This window comes from Seriola aureovittata, chromosome 2 (genome assembly GCF_021018895.1).
Source record: "Seriola aureovittata isolate HTS-2021-v1 ecotype China chromosome 2, ASM2101889v1, whole genome shotgun sequence".
Classification (NCBI taxonomy): Eukaryota; Metazoa; Chordata; class Actinopteri; order Carangiformes; family Carangidae; genus Seriola; species Seriola aureovittata.
The window spans coordinates 17936507-17954977 of record NC_079365.1 but is presented as its reverse complement, the minus strand read 5'-3'; the positions used below and the strand labels follow the sequence as shown (position 1 = coordinate 17954977).

General features: G+C 39.8%; 2 protein-coding genes across 3 annotated transcripts; one reads left to right on the top strand and one right to left on the bottom strand.

The window, feature by feature from the left end:
• Positions 1 to 21: 21 nt before the first annotated feature.
• On the top strand, positions 22 to 1836 carry LOC130183868 (uncharacterized). Its single transcript, XM_056399606.1, has 6 exons — positions 22 to 422; positions 558 to 620; positions 720 to 799; positions 898 to 1028; positions 1115 to 1181; positions 1278 to 1836. The coding sequence occupies exons 1-6, from the start codon at positions 349 to 351 to the stop codon at positions 1340 to 1342; spliced, it is 480 nt and encodes a 159-aa protein (XP_056255581.1). The 5' UTR covers positions 22 to 348; the 3' UTR covers positions 1343 to 1836.
• Positions 1837 to 2420: 584 nt separating this feature from the next.
• h6pd (hexose-6-phosphate dehydrogenase (glucose 1-dehydrogenase)) lies at positions 2421 to 10861 on the bottom strand. 2 transcript variants are annotated; one of them, XM_056399595.1, is made up of 5 exons: positions 10812 to 10861; positions 6678 to 7344; positions 6474 to 6591; positions 5203 to 5472; positions 2421 to 5058 (listed from the first exon to the last, which is right to left on the bottom strand). In XM_056399595.1, exons 2-5 carry the CDS (start codon positions 7317 to 7319, stop codon positions 3713 to 3715), a joined length of 2376 nt encoding a protein of 791 aa, XP_056255570.1. In that variant the 5' UTR covers positions 7320 to 7344; positions 10812 to 10861; the 3' UTR covers positions 2421 to 3712. The 2 variants fall into 2 exon arrangements, with proteins under 2 accessions (XP_056255570.1, XP_056255561.1); XM_056399586.1 differs by lacking the exon at positions 10812 to 10861 and adding an exon at positions 8180 to 8234.
• Between the last annotated feature and the right edge of the window lie 7610 nt (positions 10862 to 18471).

Genomic DNA, 18471 nt, shown 5'->3' with positions numbered 1-18471 from the left:
AACACTGGACTTTTTTTTTTTTTTTTTTTTTTAAATAATATGAGGAAACTATTCTGTTCCTGTTAAGACGAAAGCCCCTGAACAGGATGTTATTCTTAAGCCACCTGAAAATATTGCATCTTTAAAAACAGCACAGACTAAAAACACAACCTCACCTTTGAGCTGAAGCTGTGTAGAGTTTTAACCTTAAGAGAAAACAATATGGAGCAAATGTCTCTGTGCTTGTGCGGCCTGAAACACAATCCTTCCTCCAGCTCACATGCGGAGCTGCTGCCACCTCTTGAGCGCAACACGTCGAAGCAAAAAGAATATTGTTACAGCACACGTCTGCCTGGATGACCAACGTCCATGTTTCTCCACATGCTAATCTTCATGGCGTATCATAGCAGCAGATGGATACCAAGGAATAAGAGGTTAAAATTGTAAGCAAGGTTTCAATTATTCACATTTCGGTTTTATGTAATGCAAAAATATCTTTATATTAACTCAAACATTCTAATTTTACTGTGTTTTACTTTAGTTTTACTACTGATGCTTTATTAATGTTCTCTTTGCAGTCAAATAGTGAATGCAGTGTTCATGGCTATTGTTCTGGTTCCTCAGTTCTACGTCATGGCAAGGTAACTAGGACACAGGCAACGGCATGGAGCCATAGAGATCATGGGTCATTTGTACAAGAGGGAACGTGGCATTAATACTGGCATCTGTTTTGTTCAAAGGCCAAAATCCTCAAGATACTGCAGGCAGCCTCTCCTGAACAACCAGTCAGCTTGCATCGCCTTGTCCTTCATAGCGTCAGGTAAATCCAATCAGATCAGAGAGCTTTGACAACACATACATAATATTTGACAAAAAAAGCAATTCTTATGGCTATAACTCGTTTAACTCCTTTAATAGGTTTTTCAGTGATATTCACATTGTTAGACCCAGTTCCCCAGAGCTTGTGGGCTTGCTATCATGTGTTTGGGCTGCTGTCATGTGGACAAGGACTATGTACAACCATCCTGACTCTAACAGCAGCAGCATGCGTAAGAAAATGACTGTAATGTTGGTGCTCATCAGGTCCAAGACAAAAAGTTCATCAAAGATGATTTATATATGTGTGTATTCACAGGCTGAAACGACCCCAGAGCTGTACTACATGTCTCTTATTATGACGGTTGCCTCTATTTTCAGCACAGGTGAAATAAATTTCCTCTAAATGTACACATACAGTATGGGACCACTCATACACAGACTCAGTTCAAAGGAACTAACACCTGCTTGTGTCTGTTCAGGTTTTTTCATGGTGAGAGGAGGAATCTGGCTGGCGGCCTGTGATGGACCAGAGCAGAAACAATGAGCGATAAAACAGCCCAGCTGTCCCATGTTGATATCTGACACTCCACATATTAAGATTTCATGTAGTTTCCATGCCACCAGCAGCTGGTAACTTTAAACCATGGGAAGAAAAAAAAAAAAAAAAGGGAAAGCGACTTAATCCTCCTCATGTGTAATGCTCACTTCATAGAAGTATGACAAAGTAGATGTTTGTCTTGATTATCAGAACAGTTTGCTTTTATTTGTTGATGGGTTTCATGTAACAACTGGTCATAGGAAGCTAATAAATATGTAATTTACACAGCACATTTAGTGTATAATTATATACATAAAAATACATATGTGAGATCTGTATACAGTACTGATAGTGATATTTGTCTCATTGGGAAGGTAAAAGTACATTAAACAGATTCAAGCAGGAAAACTAAAAGGAAATACTTCACATTGATGCAGCTTGGATGACCAGGTTGAATTATTAAAAGGAAAATGCAGATTGCTGTACCAAAACATAAGTGATCCCCATCATGTAAATGGTCATACAAAAACAGCTTTGGTGACAACAAACTAATGTATACAAATAAACTGGAAAATCCAGCCAGTGCACCTTGTAAATTTGTTTTACCTGCCATTTTCACAAGTAGATATGTACTGCAACTGATCCCTATATCCTACTGCCAGAATTAATATTACTCCCCAGATAATATTTTTTCACCACAAATCAATTTCTGACTTTCACGTCTAATAAGTCAAACTTTAAAGCAGCTGGGATGTAACGAAGTTGTGGAAAGAAAAGGAAAGAAAATTAAAAACACTTAAAAACGCAACCATATGTTGGAAATAATCTCCTAATCCTCTGGCCGAGGAGGTCATGCGGTGCCAGTGTGATGCATGGAGCTACACTCATAGTACATAGGAAAAATGTTTTGTAAATATACTTTACATCACAGGCACCTTTTCGGTTTCTATGGATCAAACACAGGCACAATGAAAACATGACTGCTGTAATTCAGCTGCAGTCCACTTTCATTTAAAGAAGCCCTTCAGACACAGGTATATAGATCAACCATGAAAAGAAAACCAAAGAATCCTGCACACTGTCCATCACTTGAACTCACTTTATTAACACAGCTGATTGTTTAGTTTTGTTTTCAAGTCAAAAGGTTTTGATCATACACCACTGTAAGACTTTATGGTGTGCAAAAACTTTTATGAAACATGAATCAACCTGATATTGAAATAAAGCTACTCTTGTTTGGACTCTAGAAAAAGCACCTGAAGATCACACGTACAGATTTCTCTACGTGGAATGTGAATGTGTGTGGGTTGGGAATGTGCTATTTATTGGTGAAGCACCAAATATTTTGAATCACCCTAAATATTTTAATTACAAATGTTTGTATCTGTATTATCATTATGCAAACAAAATATATTATTTACGAAACCAGTCTCATTTCCAATTTTGTTTTGTGCAGGGGTTCACTGTCACTGGACAATATGAAACATACAATCAATAAGTGTAGATTACACCAAAGTTCACCTGAGATCTGATATAATTCAAACATACAACAATCCTGGGTTATAATAAGTGCACAAATCCTTGTGTTTGCTGGAAGTGGCTTTAGGCACCACATGTTTACAACATCAGATGCTCAGTGCAACATGGTCTGCACTCTGTAAACTGCAGACATGTGTATACTTCGTATATTGGTCTAGATTTTCACTCATCTCATATTAATTAGGCTTAGTTAAACCATCAAACTCATTTCACACTCTCACACACACACACACAGAAAAATATTCAAATGAGGTTTTAACTTTCAGTAAAAAGGACCATACCCGTTGTTTTTGCCCCTATTAATTAGAAATACTTCTAAACATTCCTGCCAGCAAATTTTCAAAGCTTTTAACTTTTAGCTATTAAGTTATCACCAGTTCATAATCCAGTTGCAACGCTTTACTGCTGGTGAAATCATGTGCTGGAAAAAAGCGTCCCTTTTAATGTGAGAAACCACAAACTGTATAATGTTCTTTGCACAGTGTCCATGTTTCCCCATAAGCAAATGAATCCTCCAAGAAGGGGCTGTTTTTTAAAAACGGTTTTCTGTTTTCAGCTGCCATATGACACTGATAGCTATAATGGATTTATTATTCTGATTAAAGTTCATGTATCTAGACTCTAACAAACGGCTGGTTGGAAAGTAGGAGATCAATCAGAAATCTGCTGGCATTATTTTAAAAACATGCAGCACTAATTATCAGTAAATGTGATTGTAGTTAATAAGCAGAAACATGTAAAACTACTGGTCCTCATACATTCTTTACCCCCAAATCAGCTGTTGAATTAAAGCAGCTCCAAAGACATTTGTCTGATTAAAAGCTAGGATTACAACCCCTATCCGAAAAGTGCATCATAGTCCATGTACCACACAAGTTGGCCATTAGCAGGCTTCACTCCGGTGACAGGCCATTTCAATGGGTTGTCCTTCACTCGGCTCATCTGGGTGATCATCTCATGCTTGCCTTTACCCATCACTAAAAGAGCCACTTTCTGGGCTCGGTTAATTGCCGTGAACGTGAGGCTCATACGCTGGTGAGGTTTGTCAGGGCTTTCAGTGAAAGCCACCAGTCTCTCCCCAAGTTCATCCACTTTAGTACCTGGGAACAGAGAAGCTGTGTGGCTGTCATAGCCAACTCCTAACAGTACGAAGTGGAAGCTGGAGCCATTAACCAAACTGCTGATCTCTTTCTCATACAGCTGTGCTCCCCCGTCCTCCTCCACGCATAAACGATGGTTGAGCTGCACTGGCATGGGGTGGATGTTGAAATAGGGTATCCTAACATGTTGTAGCAGTTGGTTATAGAGTGTGTAGAAGTTAGACTCCGGTTCAGTAAGCGGCACGCAGCGTTCATCCACCATCCACACATGGGTGTCTCTCCAGGGGAAGGAGAAGTGGTGCAGGGCTAAATTGTGGAACAGAGCGAGGGGTGTGGAGCCACCAGAGAGGGCGAGATGGAAAACGCCGCTCTCACGCACGGCTGCCTCCGCCGCTTCCTGCACATCAGCAGCTAGCTGCTCCACTAGCTGCTCAGCCCAGGCGGACACCATGTTATTATTACGAAATTTGCCTTGCATCACTTGGAAACCACTTGCTGACGTGCCACCCATCTGATCGGGGCTGATTATCACCACCTCGCTGTTGTAGCTAATGTCCTTCCCTTTCAGACGGACGTCCAGCATGTCCCCGTTGTCTACACCACCAGGGTAGATGCGGGGAAAAGAGCTGGATAGGCTATTGAGCAGCGGTGTCCATAAGCCCCAAGAAGCCAGCAGGTTTTCAGTACTAATGAAACTATTTTTATGTCCAGCAAAGATGTGAGAGATCAGTTCTGCATACGCTTCCCTGTCCTCCGTTGGAGTTTGAACATAGTAGTCTGAAATTGGCAAACCTAAAACACTGATATCAGCATGCTCTGTAACTTCCTTCCACTCACCGTCCGTTAAAACTGGCTTGAACAAATTCTTACTTACAAGAATTGCTGGATATTTAAGGCTGCCATGCCCAAAGTAGAAAACAATCTGTTTGGGCTTGCAGTGAATGCTGTCGTGGTTTTGAAGACAAAAGATGTTGTTCTTGAAAAGTATGCGAGCATATCCCACCCGCTCCTCTAACATCTTCCCTGAGATTAAAAGAATTGGCACACCTTCATACTGGGCTTCATCAATGTGTGCCAGTACAGCTGAAATATACAAACACAAGCACTTATTAGCTTATTAACTATATTTGTTATTATTAAAATTTTTTTTTTTTTTTTTTTTACAACTCAACAGTAAAGAATAAACAGAATCATAATAACTAAAAATAAAAGCTGTTAAGTGCTCACCTGCAAATGTTGGCGTATGAGTGATGCGGTCTTTCGTCATATTCAGCTCCTGCTGAACCTCGGACTTGTATGATTGGTACTGGCCGAGCACAGCTTGATTCTTTCCTAAGGGCAGCAGTGAACTGATTACCCTCAGCTTGTTTTGCGTGACTTCCTCATTGCTGCTCAGATTCATGGGAAGCTTCATGGTCAACAGCGTCATGACCTCAGTCAGGTGGTTCTGTAGCACATCTCTGATCACCCCGTATTGGTCATAGAAGGGAATACGACCTTGAAGAAAAAAACAACATGACGACGAGTTAATTTCAACAGTGCTGATGCAATGTGAATCATCTTTACACACACACACACACACACACACACAGTATGTAACTTCTTGGTGTCTCACAATCAAAACAATAACAAAAGACGGCATTTGGTGACGTCGAGAAGTAGCATGGATGGGATCATAGGGGTTAGTGTCTTCACCATCAGTGTAGTCAGTGCAGTTAGCTTCTCCCAGTTCCTTCAGGATCCTTGAGTGTAAATTGTTTGGTATTACTGGCATTATCCGCAGAGGTCTCCTCTTCTCCACAACAAACGGACCAGGTGATCAAAACCGGTAAAAACACTGAATAAAGCAGGATCATGTTAAAAATCATGCTGGAGGGGCTGCGAGCCGAGCTGCTGCTAATGTCTGCTCAGCTCACGTTTGCTCATGTTTGTTTCTCTTGCGATGCAAATTTACAATCCAGACGTTCGGGAGTTTTTTTACCAGGAGCTGAATTATCCACAGAGGTCTCCTCCTCTCTAAAACAAACTGATCCTATGACTGAACCTGGTGAAAATACAGAATAAAGTCAGTGGTTCTCCGACGCTGTTTGGTGGACACATGACGTCAGGGAAGGGGGCTGAGACCCAAGTTGCCGCCAATGTTTACTCTGCTTGTTCCTCTGATAACTAATGATTCAGATGTTCAGATGGTTTTTAGAGGGAGCCAAATTATCTGTCCTCCTCTCCGAAAAAAAAACCAGACACACCAGGTGATTAAAACCAGAAGAAACACTGAATAAAGCAGTTTTGCATTAAATATCAGTGGTTCTCTGACGCTAACGCAAACAGGCAACCAAATGAAAGGGACTGTTCATTGATTAAAATCATGGATTTTTCTAAGTTTGAAAGTTGCTGTAAACATTTGGGATAATGTTAGTACTTAATTAATGTAAACAAAAAATATAACCTGCACCTAGTCAGTTTTAGACATTTTAACGTGGAAAGGTTTTATATTATACCTTTAACATCCAGGGTCTCTTTCAGCACAATCTCCACTCTCTCGATGTGGTGCTTGTTCCAGATGGGATCCAGAAACTTCTTGTTCTCTGTTCTGAATGGAAGTATCTTTGCAACCACCTTCTCACAAAAGCAGAAAGATGAAATCAAACATCTCAATTACAGATTAACGGGTGAGAGGCACACACCCAGGAGGATGTCCTTACCTGCTTCCCCAGGTAATGGTCAATTCTGTACATTTCGTCATCCTTCAAGGAGTTCCCGAGCTGAGATGCTAGTACCTGAGCACTCCTAAAGTCATGTCCAAAGGGTTTCTCTAGCACCACCCTCAACCACGCCCCACTGGTCGGCCTGCAACTGCTGTTGATTTTTTCAGCAATATCGGCATATGCAAAAGCTGGCACTGAGAGGTAGAAGAGTCTCCCTGCCTCTGTCATTCCCTCTTCCTTAAGTTGTTTCTCAATGTGCTTGGTCAGATCCTGGTAGTCCTCAAGGGCTTTCAGCTGCCGATACTGTGAGAGTCGAAGGAACTGCTCTTTCAGAAGAGAGCAGCGCTCCTGAGATACGTCCTTTGAGCATGACACTGCCTTTAGGATGTCAAAGAGGAGGGGTGTGGCCGTGTCAGCGGGTGACAGTCCTCCGCCGTAGAAGGAAAAGGTGTTTCCACTACTGACCTGGTTAACGTACAGCTGGAAGAAGCCATGCCACAAGTACTTTTTTGCCAGGTCACCTGTGCCTCCCACTATCACAACCGAAACATGGCCGGGTCTCTGTACTTCTTCTCTCTCCTTTCCATATCCTCCCTGGGCACACAGAGTGACCAGAAGGAGGAACACGGTCACAAACATGCTCTGGTCTTAACTGTCCAAACTCCTGTAGAGAGACATTACATGTAGGCAAATAATGAGCATCACTGAGCAACTATGAAATCACATCGAAGCTAAATATATGATCGACAGCATGGAAAATTACAGAAAAAATGTGCTGCAAATAAAAATGATTTACGTTATCAACTGCCAAGCTGACAATAATTTTTTTCAGTTTCTTGTTCAATCTAAAAAATGTCAGAAATGATCAATTCATAGAACCTGTGACATGTTTAAATGTGTTACTCTGACCAAAACCCAAAGATTTTCAGTTTACTATCAGAGGATGAAAAAAAACAGCAAATCCTCAAAATAAGAAGCTTGAACCTGCAAATCTCTGGCATTTGTCCTTAAAAACTGACTGAAAGTGTTTATCCATTATCCTTATAATCAAAAATTGACATTCTGTTCATCTACTAATTGAATAATCAACTTATCTTTTCAGTATGCGATACAATTAAATTAAACATGAAAGTTCCTCTGTCCCAAAAACTCAGTTAAATAAAAATGATCTTCACTTACTTTCCTTATGAATGCCACATAAAAGAAATGCTACAACAGCGAAATGAATGCAGTCCCACTCATAATATGAACCTTCAACATTTTAACACTACACACATGCAGTAGATTTTGCTGTATTCCTTCAATGATGTCAAAGAAAAAGTTACACCAGTTAACATAACATATAACACCTGAACTTAAAAAGGTGCATTTAAACATCCAAGTGCCAAGACAGAAGCAAAAAATGATCACTCTGAATGTGGCAAATAGTCTATGTACACTTCAAATACACTGGAACCTATGCAAATCTCCAAAGATGAAACAGATATGCAATGAATTACTTAGCAGAGTCTCTGTCCACAGTCCCTTCAGTGGCAGTGATGTGGTGCAGTGATACTCTCGTGAGTGTAGTGACTACTGGATAGTGGTGGAGCAGCCATGTAGACTTTGCACTTTGCTCAGGGGGTGGGGGTGGGGGTGGGGGTTAGCTTCCAGTAAAAGAATTCTGTTAGAGAGAGCTGGGAAGGTTTGACCAATTTATTGATGATTTTGCAAACCCTAAATCGTTTAATTAGCGAGATGGAGAAGCTAAAGAAGTAATTAGAGAGTCACAATTTTGACTTATGAGTATTTCTTTTTAAATAATGCTTAACTTTATGTATTTTTTTCTTAGTGGGAATGGGCCTCATTCAATTCAATTAACATCTGGTGCATACATTAGAAAAGAGTCAAAGTCAAAATCCCTTCAAGGCCCCTACTCAAGCCTCTTCTGCTCACCTCCAAGTAGAAAACAAAGTGCCAATGAAGAGCAAATGGACATCTCAAATAACACAGACACACAGTATCAAGCTGATTTCATGACTGAGTGTAACATGTGGGATCCTTGTGTTCCACAATCATGTTTACACAGTGACAGTGCAAACAGCAAAGGCCACCTCATGAAAGCTGACAGCCAGATTTTACCTCTGCTTTACTTTTTTTAAAGGGTTGCTGAGGACAATACTTTTGAAAAATCAGTCAGATCTTATGTAAAGCTGTCAAAAATTGACAACATCTTAAACCTTTCACTGCTGGGAAGTTATATTTGACAAATGCACTGGTTCCTTTCTATTTTATTTGTTTTATTTTATTACATTACTCTTTTTAAAACTGAATACTACTTGTACTCCTCTCATCTTTTTCTGTTGACTTCTAGGCTATTACTTATTCTGATAATCCCCCAATAGGATGCAATAAAGTGGTATATTATCTTAAAAGACACTATCTTCATTCAGGATTTGACATTATTCCTCTGCAGCCATTCACAAGACATTTCCCAGTTTATTCCAACACATGATTCCCCTCCTCAGTCACGAGCTGCTTTCATTTTACCATAGAAAATCTTCCCTTCACGTCCATGTTCCAAATCAACTCATCTATCCACCAGATATGCCATAAATAGTGAGCAAGAAAACCAAAAAGGTCATCTTCTGTTGTCTTGAGCATGCACAGCCCATCACACATCACTCTCAAATGATCTTCACACACTCTTGTATTCACAAAACTTCCTTCCATTCTAAGGAAGTTTCCACAAAGAATTTCTTTGCATTATGTGATGATTCCAGTTTCCAAGCAAGCCCATATTAACCCGAGCAAATTGCCCATATGTACAATGAGGAGCAGTTGTGTTCATGACTGGAGAAAACGCTGCAGAGATATGGCTGTATCCTGTTTGTGTCTTTGCAGCCAAATTTGTCACAGCCCAGTGATCTGCAGGAAAAAACAGTCTTCCAACAGAACTGCAGGGATGTTAAAACTATTCACTCGCTATCATAAGAGACTGACGAAGATTTTAAACTTCACTACATTGCTATTAATCATCAGGTCATTAGGCTTCAGTTATAGATCACATAGTTATAATATGATGATATTATATTTTCATATAAAGTAATGCAGGCATGCATTTAGGGCTTTAACTAACAATTACTTCCATTACTGATTAATCTGCTAATTATTTTCTCCATTTATTGATTACTGATTGGAAAAAAGTAAACAGGAAGTTTCTTGAGGTCCAACATGAAGCGTTTAAAAAGCTTGTTTTGTCCAATCAGCAGTTGAAAATTCACTATCATACGAGGTTCCCTGTAAACATTAAATTAAAGAAGCTGGAAACAGGTATGTGGCTTAAAAAAATAATAAATTAATTACCTAACTGTTTACATATTTTTCTGACAACACTCACAAGGGGATGTTTCATTCCTGAGACCTGAAGCCTGCACTGCACATACACTTGGTTGACAATTTACTGGAAACACCTAGTTAGAACTAATGCAGTGTAATACAACAGTCCTGCAATAAATCCTCCACACATCAGGTCAAACATTTAGGTTTTACTGAGGAGGGTGACTTATTTCAAACATTCGCAGACATTTGAACTGACTCGAGTTTCTCTCGTGTAAAAATAACGTTTACACACACGTGTGAAATTCACTTGTTGTTCTCTCCGGCCCTAAAAGTGTGTGTGTGTGTGTGTGTGTGTGTGTGTCCCACTGCTCCAGCACAGACTGGTGTCCCGGTTTGAAAGGATGCTGTTTTCTTTCATACAGATTCTGCTACACACGTGTTGCGCCAAATTCTGTAATCCCTGCAATAAGTGTGACGCCCTGCTGCGGTGGTCGGCTCGATTCTCGCCGACCAGGAAATAAAACAGCACAAAAAGAACCTCGGAGGATTATTTCTCGGCTTTTCAAACAAAGGGACGACATCATCTACAAGAGTGAAAGTAGCCGTCAGAGGTGGATTAACCCACCAGGATTCACCTGCTAGCTGTCAAACTGCACTTCCGCTACAAACACAAACAAACACATACACACACACATTACACCACAATGCTTTAATTAAATATGCACTTGTAGCGTCGCCGAAACAAGTCACAAGAGTGAACTACAACCAGAAGAAACACCGACAGACGTAGGAAGTTAACTGGATACGAACCTGCCCCGTGGTGCCATGAACGACACACTGCACCTTCAAACGCCGCTTCCTGCACCAGTCACGTGACATGGTCCTGTTCACACAACAGGGCTGGTGCAGGCGGATGTTACAGGCGGATGTTACAGTCAGTTTACAGTATGTGCACAAAAGACAGGGCATGTGAGATTTAGATCTACCACAGCCTGCTTTTGAATCATAAAGTGCAAATATTATTTGGGTAAAAATGATCTTGTGTACTTTTATTAAATACAAGACCTCTAAGCTGGATCACCAACTGTCCCACATGTGCCAGTTTCACTTCCATATCAAGTGAAATACCATTAAAAGTAGATCTGTTTAAAATTTTGCAGCCTAAAAGATGTAATTAATTTGGATGGGTCTTTCATTGCCTAATCTTGTGGCCTTTATCAGAGGGCCCATGTGTCAAAATCTAAACCTTAATTATTTGAGTTTATATTGTTATGTTTTGATATTTTCACATAAAACTATAGCCATTTGGTGTATCATCGTGGCAGTTTGTCTCTCTGTGGTCGTATTACATCTCTTTGTGGTTTTGTCTCTCCTTTTGGTAATTTTGTCTCTTTGTGATTGTATTGCGTTGCTTTGTTGTCATTTTGTGTCTCTTTCTAATTTTTTTGCACCGGTTTTTTTGGTGTTTTGAGTCTGATGCTTGAATTTCCAGCCACAAATATATATAAGTGTCACCTCGGAGGCTGTTGTCCAGTGCCCCCCATCACAAATCTGTAAAGCCCAAGTTAAAGACCTACTAAATGGAAAAGATTAATTAGCGTTTAAAACATTTAAAAACACTAAAAATAAAAACTTTTCGGGTTCCAGAGATGAGTTTGTGCTCTATGATTTTGCTTTTTAACTCACTATCTTTTATCTAAGGCTTTTATCAACTGTATTTTATGTCCCTGACTGTTTGCTGTCACTTGGGGGCAGCTGTAGACTGCAGCATATCGTCAAAACAAGAGGGACCCCTGTTGGTCTCTTTGTGGTATAGCTGCTTTCTACTTGTGTCAGATACTTTTCACTGGCTCCTCATGGCACCATCAATAGATTACTGAGTATCAACAATTTTAAAAGCAGGAATGAGAAATCAGAATAACACAAACAGCTGACTTTACGTGGACAAACTGTATGTCCTGTTTGTGCTGCATTGTTCAGCTGTCTCATGTCATCACCCTCTGAATCCAGGCCTACCTCAAACAAAGCAGGTGCCCTTTTGGCCAAATAGTGATGTGATTGTTGTGGACCACACTGCCAGTCGCCCTCTCTGGTCCTCCCTTTTTCCTCCTCTGAACAGTTGTGATCGTTACAGCGCAGACCTTGACTCAGCAGCTTCTCACTTCCCTCTTACACACATAATGTAAATCAGCAGGTGAAGCTGGAAAACTAAACCTTTCTGCCACATACTTAAAATCTCAAGACCACAATTTGTGAGTCCCACTTGTTTTATTAAATTATATGCTGTATCCCAGCTGGAAATTTTTGTATTGTTTTGATGTTCACATTTCTAGTAGACATATAAACATTTGGCTGCACAACTTGATATAAAACAGTCTCACAGGATGGTCCATTAGTAGCTGTTTTGGAGCTTTCTGTCGTGTCATGTGATCTTCCTCAACTGTTGTTCCCAAGGTCAAGAGTGAACTTTCAGTTGCAACTTTTATGCCAACAGGAATGAGAAGTCCTTTTAACACTGTTTATGCAAAACACGGATAAGAAAAGTGCTCAGAAAAATGGAAATTTGAACATACAATAAGACAGCTCCACTCGCTGAGGAAGATGTGTGATATGATTAAAAGCTCCAGAATTGCTACTTAATGGACATGGTGGTGAGACTGTTTTGTCAACTGCTGTTTTCATAGTCAAGAATAAATGTTCAGTCTCAACAATTAAATTATAGTTTAATCCCAAATTCTACGTCCGCTACACACACACACCATCCACACCACTACCTCACAAACAGCTGTTTTGCCTGTGATCACACTGTAGAGCCCTCCCAGGTTGGCTGGCCACTGTGAAATGTAAACAGTAAACAGGATGGAGCATCCTGTGTGTGTGTGTGTGTGTGTGTGTGTGTGTGTGTGTGTGTGTGTGTGTGTGTGTGTGTGTGTGTGTGTACGTGTGTTTGTATGTGTGTGCGTGCGTGTGTGTGCGTGTGTGTTAGAGTGGGGGGGCTGGAGAGGTTGGCTGCTAAAGAGAGAATGAGCCCATGCAGAGCGTGCTAGCCCAGCTGTCACTGCTATAACTTCAGACTTTAGAGACCACAGGACGCAAGCTGGAGGGCCACAGTGTGTGTTCAAGTGTGTGTGTGTGTGTGTGTGTGTGTGTGTGTGTGTGTGTGTGTGTGTGTGTGTGTGTGTGTGCGTGTGTGTTAGAGTGGGGGGGCTGGAGAGGTTGGCGGCTAAAGAGAGAATGAGCCCATGCAGAGCGTGCTAGCCCAGCTGTCACTGCTATAACTTCAGACTTTAGAGACCACAGGACGCAAGCTGGAGGGCCACAGTGTGTGTTCAAGTGTGTGTGTGTGTGTGTGTGTGTGTGTGTGTGTGTGTGTGTGTGTGTGTGAGTGTGTGTGTGTGCGCGTGTGTTGCCACCCCACACCCACAGGCATTCTCCACAGCCCCTGGCTTCCTTCCTCCCCTTTGTTAAGCCTGCGGGGCAGACTTCGTCAAGCTGAGCACACAAACGAATGCATATGAATGTGTGCTGTCATCTTTATTAGGCCCCTTTGCCAACAGCCATTACATTTAACACGGGTCTTTACTGAAGGAGATTTCACTTTCAGTCATGCCCTGGTCCCCCACTTGCCAGACGAGAAGGATTATAGTGACCTCAGTCTGGGATAAATTTGAATACACAACCTGTTACACACTAATAAGAGAATATAATACTGAGCAAAGAACCAAGGCTCATATCCAAATGACTCTTTGTTCCTCTGAGTAATTATATAGTTGGTAATGGTTGTTATTTGATATGTAACTTTAAAGGAAATTAGCTAGGCAGTCAGTTAATGAGTGGTGGTTTTGTATTTCAAAGGTGAGACAGTCCTGCCAAATATCTTGCTTTGGCAGGACTATATCTGCAGTGTTCTTCTTTTTTTTCCTGCAGTTGCTCTTTGATGCATGAGGTCAGAGCCAATGCAGGCAGCGATGAGTGATCAGGGCAAAGCCACAAATAGACTTAACCCATGTATGTATGAGTAATGCTCCATGTTTCTAAACCAAATTCTCACATTTCTTCTCTTCAGAAGATGAAGACCTGTCGGAGCGTGCTCTCTCTTTTGTGTCTGAACGCTACGCTGCACACAAAACATCCCACATAGACAACAGTCACCCGCCCCAAATTCCAGTTAAGGGAGGTAGTGTTTCCAGTGGTGGCATGTGGAGCTTTTAAAATGAGATGACTGAGGACATGGAGGAAAAAACAATGCCCAGGCTTTTCAGCAAAGTCCAGACAACACAGCACATTATGCCTTAGTGTAGAATAAAGAAGCTTCCACAACATCCAATCCCTATTTGTGAGGCAGATAAAAGGACGGTGGTTTGGAGTTGGTTTCTGGTGTTATTATCATCAGAGCACACTTTAGTTGGTAGATACTTTACAATATGTGCTCTGTGGTTTTTATTCAGATTTGGTGCGAGACTTGTATTGACCTTGAGATTAGTGACTTCAAACCCTAGCTTCTGTTTTAGTTTATTTACGTAGCTTATCAGTACATGGTATCATATTGTGTCATTCAATACAAGTACAGGAATGAAGTGCACAGTTCACCTTGCATTTCCCTCAGAATCTCATGAACAGTGGCGTGATTGTTGAGCAGAGATATCTCATGTTTCTGTCGATTATTTCTGTTATGATGTAAAGCACAGGTTTTTCCTTGTGTGATTTTTATGTTTTCAGATAAGTTAAAAGATTACACAATCTTTTATGGCTTGAAAATTCCAACCTTGTAGGCTCATAAAGTGTCTTTAAAATCCATAGGATTAGCTTGAAAATGCAATGTGTATCCCATGGTGTGGTTTCAGACCTCTGACTCTGAGCCCACATGTTGAATCCTGTCTAATTATCTGGCTCAAGTCACCAAGGGGCTCAAGTAGACTTTTAAATACTGTGATTTCTATAACAATGAATATTAGATTATTAGATTATTTAGCTTTATTGAAAATACATCAAATTGTTAGACACCCGTCGTTTAAATATATATATATATTATATATATATATATATATATATATATATATATATATATTGAGACAACTGGGACACCTAGTAAAAGCAAATGTGAGGGAAAAAAATGATCAACAACAATAAATATTAAACATAGAGGCACGGTTAGCAGTGGTAAGTCAGTACATTTATTTAAGCACTGTACTTCAGGTAGTTGTATTTAACTTTAGTATTTACATTTAATGCTACTTTCTATTCTTTACTCTATAATTTATTACATCTATTCAGCAGCAGTTTCTAATTACTTTTCATGTCAACATTTTACATAACAACATGATTACTCAATGAAATGTAATAGATTAACAATCCAGAAGTATATAAAGGAATAGACCAACATGATTCAATAATATAATAGTGTAATACAGACATAAGCTAACTATACTTTAAGCACATTTTGTTGCAAAGACTTAAAATGTAAGACTTTTACTTGTAATCCTTGTGTGGTGTTGACTACTTTTACTTAAGTAAATAATCTGAGTACTTCTTCCACTACTGATGGTCAGCTATAGTCATCAAAATGTAAACACAAAGGCGTGAATCCATCATTTCTTAACAAGGGTTTTGGGGGCCCTTGCTGTGAGAGTGGTGGAAAACAGTAGGTGCACTTTATGTTGGCAGCACACAAAAACTCCCCAGTGCTTTCAAAAGTGGTCTACCTCTCTGTTTGCTGATACCACAAGAAGTGTAAGGAAAGCCAGGGGTGTGGGGGGAACAGGGTCTGAATGACATGGCGTTGCTGCTTCGGCCGCTGTTCACTGACCCACAAAATTCAGGCCCAGCCCCCAGTGTAAAGTACTTTTGTGTTGTCATTGCCCTTAGAAGCCCGGGACCAGAGGAAGGGTGGGGTGTTTGGGCTGAGCGCTCTGAGGCCGCGGTCCGCTCTCCAGCAGGACGCATGCTCTCATAGGTGAATAAAAAGAAGCCTGTATTGTAATGAGAGCATTTGCATACTTCTGTGTTAGAGAGGGTGTTAACCTTTGACACCTTTGAGAACTGGATGACAACAGAAACCACTTCTCAGAATCTTAAGCATTAACACAGTTGAAAATAACACCTAAGTGTACCTCAGTGTGTATCAAAACCAATAAAGACAGGACAGAAAGGGCTGCCTGAGTGCTTAAGATGGAAGTTTCCTTCAAGTGGAGGTTCACACTCAAGCACAAAGTGTGTTAGATAATTTGAAAGTGACGGATATCTGAATCTTAAATCATGGTGTCAGGTCTTTGTGAGATGAAAAAACAGATCACGATTTTTTATGTCTTAGAGAGGACATAAAACTTTTTTTTTTAATTAAAAAAAGCTGATATTTGAACAACGAACAAATATTTGTGGAAGCTCAAGTTGACAATAGTAAATGGGAAGAGTATTCAAAATGACTTTTTTCTGCGTGAAGGATTGTGTTTAAAATGTGACCTTTGTCACTATTTAGAGGAAAGTGCTACCTGAAATTTATCAGTTAATACTGAATAAAAAACACAAATGAAATCTTCTTATAAGAATTGAAAGTTTGCATGCATGGTTGATCTTTGATCTTTAATTGCAGTGCATAATTTAATAAAAATGTTGTTTTCCTTCCATCTGTAAAAGGTGAGCATGTCCTGTTAGAATGATACTCAAACTACAATTTGTGTTTGTAAGCAGTTGAAGTGATTGTCATTTGAAGGTCAGAAAGTCATAACTCAACCCACACTTAACTTGTTAATCTATTTTTTTGACCAACATCTTTCACTCTGTCTGTTGTATGATTAATGTCCGTGTATGGTTACATTGGACAAGACAATGTCCGCCTCTTCAATTGATTTTTAGGGAGGGGGGTTTGTCAGGGTGGCCGGCTGTATTTGGCTCTCAGCCTGAGGGGCTCTTCTCTCCAAGTACACGCCGCTTCATAGAGAAGACTTGACTCTGAAATTCCTCCAGATAAGAGTTGCTAGGTGATGCTATTGTCAGATCTTCTTTGTGGTCACATATTCATACCCAAATTGTAAGGTTCTTTATGAGGACCGCCTCATTAGTAGTCATATATTCATACCAGACCACCCCCCCACTTGACCCCTCCTTTACCAGTCGTGGGAAAGACAAGTCCTGGATGAGATGTGGAGATTCAGGCAATTACTTGGAAGACGGTCAGTAAAGATTGTCCAGCTTAACCACTTTTATTTTGAAATGCTACAAAAGCCCAAACATATTTGTACGGTATTACTGACATTGTCTGAAACATTTACAACCACAACTCAATATTCCAGCACAGATGAAATATCCAACAAGGTTTCTAGATGCATATTTTAACAACAAGTGGGTGTGTAAGTTTTTCTGGCCCCAAGTGTACCAGAGCAGGACTTGAATGGATTGTTTACATCCTATGGTGTAGCTCAGTGTGTCATCTTTAATTAAATTCCCATGCCATGTGCAAGACAGGGCACTAAAGCTACAATACAGATTAAAAAACAAAAAACAAAAACAAACAAACAACAAATAAAACAATCTTTTATGTGTTTCCTTGTTGAAATCTCAACATTTAATGATTTGAAATGCTTAATATTTATTGTGATATTTGAATCACTACCAAGTCTTTTAACTAGTGAACTTGATATTAGGGGTGTAGAGTAATTAAATATATTTTAATAATAATTAATTCTGATAACGGGCTTATTGAAAGGGCCATTCTGCAAGATCACTTTTACTTTTGTTAGTTCAAGTACATTTTGCTGACAAAAGACAAAATACAGTGTTGACTGTAGAACGTTTACTTGCAATTTTTTTTACACTGTAATTACTTTTTTTCCCTTTTTAATAGAATGTAATACTTCTCCCACCACTATTTGTTACATTTATAAAATGTTTAAACAAATAAACTGCTTTTTTTTTGCATTAAGGTTTTTGATAACATAAGTCAGCTGACTGACCTAGTTTTAATTAATGTGTAGGATATACATGATACTTGAGAAGAGTTTGGTTTAATCTTGATTACAGCTATGACTAATGATTATTTTCATTATCCATGAATTTACCAATTATTTTCTTGATTAATAAACTGTCTAAAATAAAGTAGTACAAATTGTCTATCAGTTTCACTGAATCCATGATCACAATTTTTGGTTTTGTTTGACCAAATATATAGTTTATTGTGATACTTTGAGAATCAGCCATTTCTGCTTGAAATGTAACTTAAATTAAAATTAGTTGCTGATTATTTTTCTGTCAATCGACCACCTGATTAATCGCTGCATCTCTGAAGTTGACATTTTAAAAGAATTAATACATTAACAGTGCATTTTATGAAGGCCTTCATTCTCCTCAATGAAACAGATGTGGTCAGTTCTGGCCCCGCCCCTTGGTTACCATATTCGGGGGAACTTCCTCATTCCAAAGACCGCAGGGCGGGGCCACTGCCCGCCACCTGTTTTCTGAATGGGTTATGGGCTCG

Excerpts from the sequence above, each read along its gene's own strand:
- LOC130183868 (XM_056399606.1), top strand. The coding sequence starts at position 349 with ATGTTTCTCCACATGCTAATCTTCATGGCGTATCATAGCAGCAGATGG. Across the intron at positions 423-557 it reads AGGAATAAGAGGTTAAAATT|TCAAATAGTGAATGCAGTGT; the intron begins GTAAGCAAGGTT and ends TTCTCTTTGCAG. Across the intron at positions 1,182-1,277 it reads TGCCTCTATTTTCAGCACAG|GTTTTTTCATGGTGAGAGGA; the intron begins GTGAAATAAATT and ends GTGTCTGTTCAG.
- h6pd (XM_056399595.1), bottom strand. The coding sequence starts at position 7,319 with ATGTTTGTGACCGTGTTCCTCCTTCTGGTCACTCTGTGTGCCCAGGGA. Across the intron at positions 6,592-6,677 it reads ACCATTACCTGGGGAAGCAG|GTGGTTGCAAAGATACTTCC; the intron begins GTAAGGACATCC and ends TTTTGTGAGAAG. Across the intron at positions 5,473-6,473 it reads AGAGACCCTGGATGTTAAAG|GTCGTATTCCCTTCTATGAC; the intron begins GTATAATATAAA and ends TTTTTCTTCAAG.